This window comes from Dendrobates tinctorius, unplaced genomic scaffold (genome assembly GCF_039654945.1).
Source record: "Dendrobates tinctorius isolate UK_male_01 unplaced genomic scaffold, ASM3965494v1 ptg000018l, whole genome shotgun sequence".
In the NCBI taxonomy this organism is placed as follows: Eukaryota; Metazoa; Chordata; class Amphibia; order Anura; family Dendrobatidae; genus Dendrobates; species Dendrobates tinctorius.
Genome location: NW_027361686.1, coordinates 20,145,823 through 20,153,717, shown reverse-complemented (window position 1 = coordinate 20,153,717; position 7,895 = coordinate 20,145,823). Strand labels below are relative to the sequence as shown.

The window sequence follows — 7,895 nt, the reverse complement described above, 5'->3', positions numbered from 1 at the left end:
AATAAACAAAGCAGTAGTGAAGAGACATTGAAAAATAAGAGGTTTTAGATATTTAAGAGAGAAATAAAAATTAAAGAAAGTGAGATTTTTTTCGTTATTATATTATTTTTTGCTAGATATTTTTGGATAGACAAGGATTTGGGCACCCTTGGTCAAAATTACTGTTATAGTGAAGAGTTAAGGAAATTGAAGAAGAAATGATCTCTAAGGTTAAAGATGACACATTTCCATTATATTTTAGACAATATATATATATATGAGTGCTTCTTTAATTTTACGTTAACAAGATAGCAACCTGTATGGTGTTCCGCGCAGCTCTGAAGACGTATTCCCATCATTTACATTTAATCCCTACAATTCACTTCATATTTTGTTGATACCTTTCTTTTAGATCATCGTTGGTGAGATGATAAAGCAAAATGAGACTTCAGACTTTAGTTTCAATCTGATGGGATTTTCCTACCTACAGAACCAGAGGATTACACTGTTCTTGGTCTTCTTTCTTCTCTATCTTCTCACCATACTTGGTAACACGATCACCATCTTTATTATCTGCATGGACCTTCATCTTCACACACCTATGTATCTCTTCATTAGCCAACTCTCGTTCGTGCACATCTGCAACACATGTGTGACCATCCCCAAAATGCTGATCAACATCATAACCAAAGACAAATCTATTTCTTTTGCTGGTTGTGTCAGCCAACTTTTCATCTTCTCTTCTCTTGGTACAGCAGAGTGTGCCCTGTTAGGTGTTATGGCATATGACCGATACTTGGCCATCTGTAGCCCCCTACGTTACATGGAAATTATGGGTAGTTGGGTATGCATGGTCCTGGCATCTGTCCCATGGTTATCTGGTTTCGTCCAGTCATCTATTCACACCTTTTTTACCTTCCAATTGTTCTTCTGCCAACCTAGAAACATCAATAGCTTCTACTGTGATGTTCCCTCTCTTTTAAAGTTATCGTGTTCAGCAACATATCTTAACGAGATTGTACTGTTCTGTGTTGGGGGACTCTTCAGCTTGAGTCCATTCCTGTTGACTTTTGTATCTTACACCCTAATCCTAGAGGCCATTTTTCAAATCTCATCATCAGAAGGCAGGAGTAAGGCATTTTCAACTTGTGGATCCCACTTGACAGTACTAAGTCTCTTCTATGGGGCAACCATGCTTGTCTACTTTCGTCCCACTTCCAGCTATTCCTTGCATGTGGACAGACTGCTGTCAGTGTTCTATACCTTGCTGACCCCATTACTCAATCCCATTATATACAGTTTAAAGAATAATGAGGTTAGGGAAGCAATGCGAAAAATATTCAAAATCAAAGAAGGAAATTTGAATTCAAAAACACTGACAACGAAAAATGAAAATAAGAAAAAAATATTTTTGTACAACAAAGTGGAATCTAAAGGGTAACGTTTCTCCTTGTGGAGAGGCAATATGCATACAATAAAGTGATTATAACACTTAGATGACCACTAAAGGATATATAGATTCTGAAAACAATGTGACCATATGGAGGTGTTCCAGGAAAAGGCCTACTAGAAGCAAACCAAAAATATGTAGCTAAAATATAACAAAAATTAACAAGAAATGTCATTCAGCTGACTTATAAATAATACTGGTAAAATACAAATAATAATAATAATAATAATAATAATAATAATACTTACAACTACAAATTAAGAAGTTATCACAACAAATGACAGGTCTGTCCATTCATCACTTTCTATGTGTTTTGCAATAAATGTAATAAATATATTACTTATTGTATAAATTGCTAATTAACATGTATTACATTTTCATATATTTTACTTTGGCCAAGAAAATATATCCATCTCCTGATATTTTTTTTCTATTTTTACAGTGCCTTGGTATTTTTATTTTAAGGCATAAAAAACAGCATAAAAATAAAGTTTACCCCTTCTTGTGAAAAAATCATTCAAGCTTGTCGGTGATTAATACTAGTAGGCATGCGCTCTTCTGCTTTTCGGCTTTGCCTGCACTTGGGCGAAGCATACTGCGAACGCGCAAGAAACCATTTGACTGCGCACGTGCAAAATCTCACAGCGATCTGCGTTATTCACGTCAAGGACTGTGTACATCAGACGAGGAGAGGGGTGGAATGAGTGAACCGAAGCCACGTCCATCATACCGGATGGACCCTACTAGCATAAATAATAACGAAGATTTTTATGGGTGATACATGGGGAGTCAGGGGATTACATAACTATTTAGGGAATGCATAGCTGAGACTGAGTAAAATGATATTTTTAGCTGGTAGTATAGAGAAGTGGTGACAGGTTATCTTTAAAATCACTTAATGTAACTGCAGACTACTAAATCCTCACAGTCCCGCATCACTCGCTGTGAGAACTTGCCGTCTCTGGGAGTTGGCTGTCATGTGACCACAAGATTGCGATTTTCAAACATGTGGTCACATGCTGACTAGATTTGCACACTCTCACTATATACAAGCACATTTAGCAAGGCTGAGCACGTGTAGTTTAAAATATGGCCAGAGGGGTGGAAATCACATACTTGTGGTCACATGACAGCTCGCTCCCAAAGCCGGCACAGGAGAACCCTGACTGTCTGAGCTGTGAGAATTCAGAAGTCTGAAGTCACATAGACTTTTACCTTAAGCCTGGATAACTCTTAACAATCAGCATGGTAGTGTTATCAATACTGCATACAGTAAGCTGGCAATATCTGGTTATGGTTTGCTGGTATTTGTCTGTTATATTGCAATATTATTATTGTGGTGTTATTCAATCTTAGATGGCGGAATTATTGGTATTATTAGAAATATTGGTCTTGTATAGTAATAAGCTAGAAACAAATTCAGCAGACACAAGGGTATCATTATTCATATAGAAAATGACATATCAGACATTACTGAGTATGCTCGCTTATTACTATAGAAACCACAACCACAAGAGAAGAAACGATCATCAAGTCCAAAGTACTCAAAATATATCAATTTTTATTTAATTAATTACAAATATAGCAGCAAGTGTAGGGTGGTACAAACCAAAGTGCTATGTGCAGTTAAAGGAAAAACCAAACAAACGGGACGCAGGTGTGCTATCTAAATAGTACAGAAAATATATCTAGTATTGTTATATATATGAGGTAACAAGACCCCACTAGGATTAGTATAATATGTATCCAGATTCCCTCAAAAATATTAACATAAAGATCCTATTTATAACACCCAGGCAGCAATCATTATAACATGATTCCATATAGTATAAACCAAAATGGAGCCATATAGCTCCCAGTACATACCAAATAACTATCACCAGGCCGCTAGGGAAGTGGTAACGAGAGGGAATAGAGACAGCCACACACTGGCGTCACTCCGATGCGCGTTTCGGCGAGCCTTCATCAGGGAACATGACCTAAGTAATATTATTATTATTTTAATTTTGATTTTTATCTTTATTTAATTTTATTACTTTTATTCAATTTTCTATTTGGTTTCTTTCCATTCAACATATTTTACAGTGTAGTATCTCCGTCATAAAAGTGCCAAACCATAAAAAAAGACATAAATGAGGTATCGCTGTAATCGTACTGACCCAAAGAATAAAACCGCTTTAGCAATTTTACCGGATGCGGAACAGTGTAAACGCACCCCCCAAAAAACAAAATCATGAAATGCTGGTTTTTGTTCATTTTGCGTCCCAAAAATCGGAATAAAAAGTGATCAAAAAACGTTATGTGCCCGAAAATGGTACCAATAAAAACGTCAACTCATCCCGCAAAAAATAAGACCTCACATGACTCGGTGGGTCAAAATATGAAAAAATTATAGCTCTTAAAATGTGGTGATGCAAAAACTATTTTTACAATAAAAAGCGTCTTTTAGCGTGTGACAGCTGCCAAACATAAAAACCCGCCATAAATAGTAAATCAAGCCCCCCTTTATCACCCCCTTAGTTAGGGAAGAACAATAAAATTAAAGAAAATGTATTTATTTCCATTTTACCATTAGGGTTAGGGCTAGGGTTAGGGCTAGGGTTGAGATTAGAGTTAGGGGTGTATTGGGGTTAGGGTTGGAGTTAGAATTGGGGGGTTTCCACTGTTTACGCACATCAGGTGCTCTCCAAATGAAACATGGCGTCTGATCTCAATTCCAGCCAATCCTGCGTTGAAAAAGTCAAACGGTGCTCCTTCCCTTCTAAGCTCTGCCATGCGCCCAAACAGTGGTTTACCCCCACATATGGGGTATCAGCCTACTCAGCACAAATTTCACAGCAACTTTTGGGGTCCAATGTCTCCTGTTACCCTTGGGAAAATAAAAAATTGGGGGCAAAAATATCATTTTTGTGGGAAAAAAATATAATTTTTTTATTTTTATTGCTCTATGTTATAAACTTCTGTGAAGCACTTGAGGGTTCAAAGTGCTCACCACACATCTAGATAAAAAAAAATGTTGGTTCCAAAATTGTGCTGAAGTAAAGCAAACATGTGGGAAATGTTATTAAGTTTTTGTGTGCCATATCTCTGTGATTTAAGGGCATAAAAATTAAATGTTGGAAAATTGCAAAATTTTCGCCAAATTTCCATTTTTTTCACAAATAAACGAAAGTTATATCAATGACATTTTACCACTAAGATGAAGTACAATATGTCAGGAGAAAACAGTGCGGGATCCATGGAAGCGCTCCAGAGTTATTACCTCATAAAGGGACAGTGGTCAGAATTGAAAAAATTGGCCCGGTCATGAACGTGCAAACCACCCTTGGGGGTAAAGGGGTTAAACTGTGGTTTTCCCACACACAGATAACATATAAGTTCGATCCAAATTCATCCATTTGTAGTGAACGTGGAAAATATCGTAGTCCATTTAAAATGGGCAAGGCGCGTGGCAAGGGACGGGGAAGTGGACGTGATGATGATGGTGCATGCAGAGGCTGAGGCTGTGGGCAAGCTGAAATTGTGCCAAAACAAACATCCACATCTTCTCACCTGACCTTCCTGTCTGAATTACTAGGAGATCACAGAACACCACTATTGAACCCAGAGCAGTGTCAAAAGGTTGTTGGTTGGATAGCGGATAATGCTTCCAGTCACTTTGCCGCCACCACCACCACCCTTTCTTTCACACGGTCTAGTCTGAGTAGCCGTGAGTCTGGACCGCATATTCCTCACCCTGATCCTCTTTCCTCCCACCATGCCGAGTGCCCGGAGTCAACTGATCCTACACTTGGACACTCAAAAGAGCTGTTCACTTTTCCATTTATAGATTCGGGCCTCTCGCCAGGTCCACTTGAAGCGGGGCAAGATATGATCGCATGTAGTGATGCCCAAATATTTGAGCAGCCACGGTCACACGAAGACGACGGTGGGAACGTGTCACAAGAGGTGGACGATGATGAGACAATTGCCAGAAAGTCAGGAGGAGGACCAGCGTGCTGTCGGGATCCCTCAGATTACTCTTTCATCTGAAGGACCGATGTTCTTAGGTGTGAAGCACCATATGTCTCTAATCAAAGGCTCCGTCCAGAAGAATAGCACAGACACGGCTGTATGATACCACTCGGGATGCCTCCAAGACGCCTCTGGCTTATCAGTTAGGCTTCCGTCTTTTATAGTAAAGAATTTAAACATTTTACAGACATGCGCAGTACAAATGATTTTACAACTTGTTTTCGACAAAGAAAGTCATTTAGGCGAAAAAGCAGAGGTATTTGACCTTGGTTCACAAGGGAAATGTCTGAGACATCTCCTCGAAGAACAGATAAGGTTTTAAACAAGAGAATGCAACATAGACAGAACTCAATTTAACTCCTTCAGTTCCTATCATTCCCCCCTTTGACATCTTCATTTTCCACAATCTGGAACACTGGATCCTGCAACAACAGCGGATAGTGGCTCGTTCACCAGGTACTATCCCAGGCCGACGGGTTGCCCAAGGGAGACAGGTCTTCTACCTTCTCCATCCCCCAGATACTGAAGCCACGTCCATCATTGCAAGAGTACGCTCCTTCATGCCAGAAATGAGATGTCAATCTAGGACTCAAAGGAATAATAGTTAAATTCTTGTTGTTTACAGTCAAACTTCCTTATCTATTTCTACATCTTTTCTTGCATACAGAGATACACCAAAAAACAAGTTTCAATAGCACATATATTACGAAGATACAAACAACAATACGTAATAGACTTAGTATAATCCCAGCTATCCAGCCTCCAATACCCTTAAACCAATTAGCTGGATTAAGAAAGGAGAATGTATCTGACCACCAACTATCCTTAGTACGATCATTGTCTTTATCGTACTGATCTCTAAGTTTTTGAACATCCTCTATTTTCAATTTTAACTTTAAACTACTGTTGGGATCTATATAATGACAGCAAGCTGGTCCGATGACTTGACACATACCTCCTTGCGCTGCAGTTAAATAATCTAGTACTATGGTATGCTGATTAGTGGCTATGATGAGCTGATTTTGGACAGCAACGGTGGTGTTCAATATATCCAATATATCCCATATTTGGTCATCTAAGTAATCTGTAGCCCTGACTAATTTATCCCACATTTGAGTGATCATAGGATAAATAAAAATAGAGCTGACAATTTTATTAGCCACACTCATCTGCACTATATGTGGTCTCCCAGAGAGGCGAGGTGTATTGTCAGCAGCTCTTTTGTACAACGTGTGTTTAGGTATGCTCTGAGTATTCAACTGGTCATTCGGAATAACAAAGGTAGCTGGAGTCAAACGACCCAGAGTACAAGCACCTTTTACCCCTACTGGCAACCATTTATATGCATTGTCTCCACATACCCAGTACATGTCACTAGGTAGGTCCCATAGGGCTGAATGTTGTAATACCAGTCTAGGAACTAAATCTATGAACGCAGATACATTCTGAAGCATACACCAATTTGGAAGTTGTCCTAAAGGGCTACAATACCCTACATCGGAATTTCCACAGGTGGGAGTTCCTTTCTCATATCCAGATGACTCGTTGCAAGGTATATTACCTGAAATATTAAAACAAGTTTCATTATTGCCCTGGGGAAATAAATTGGAATACTCCCAGGACGTATTATGCAACCTTCTTTCTAGCAGTATTGGTTTGAAGGCATCAGTAGAGTGGGAAGTTACATTAAAACTAACTTGTAGGCCATACATTGGAATTTGCCCCAGGTAGGTTAATCGAGTTCTATTCCTGGGTACCCAAGCCCCCCCTTTATATGCCAGATATTGAAGGTATGTATTACTTCCTGAAAGATTACCCTGCCACCAAGGGTATCCTACCCATCCCACAATAGGTATTCCAACAGTTGTGTTCCATAACTTCACATTATTTGTGGCATTATTAGCAAGTGTATCAGAACAACTGGTCCAGGCAAATAATTCCTCGGGTGGCATAGGAATAACAAGGAACGGAATACTAGTGGCCGATACTGGTGAATGTGTGCAGATCCAGCAATCTGCTGGAGACTGAGTGTCTTTTGACCAATCATTTAGTATTTTTTCATGATGTTGTATAAACTTATTATTCAAGGACATTGGAGAATTTAGATTGTCCCACGCAGCTACCATTATTACAGATAATGCAACAAAACCAAACCAAAACATTATGCACTCTTATGCTTTGTTAATTCCTGTGGCTAGTTTGCAATGCGATGCTTGGATCCAGGTTGGTCGTCCTTCCAACTTAACAGAAGTAGGCGTTGTTAGGAGTACTTGGTAAGGTCCTTGATATCGGGGTTCAAGGGTCTTTCTGGAGTGTTTCTTGACATATACGTAATCACCAGGTTGTAGACAGTGAGTTCCTTCCACACTATCTGGATCTGGAATGGAAGAGAAAACTAGAGAATGCATTTGAGTTAAATGCTTTTGCAACTGGATTACATAACTTGTCAATT

The 7,895-nt window shown here is 39.0% G+C and overlaps 1 protein-coding gene across 1 annotated transcript; it reads left to right on the top strand.

The window, feature by feature from the left end:
- The first annotated feature begins 406 nt into the window (after nucleotides 1-406).
- Nucleotides 407-1,420, top strand: LOC141082591 (olfactory receptor 5V1-like). Its single transcript, XM_073566573.1, has one exon. It carries the CDS (start codon nucleotides 407-409, stop codon nucleotides 1,418-1,420), a length of 1,014 nt encoding a protein of 337 aa, XP_073422674.1.
- The last annotated feature ends 6,475 nt before the right edge of the window (nucleotides 1,421-7,895 follow it).

What these genes read in the sequence shown, in the direction of transcription:
- LOC141082591 (XM_073566573.1), top strand. Translation starts at nt 407, where the DNA reads ATGATAAAGCAAAATGAGACTTCAGACTTTAGTTTCAATCTGATGGGA.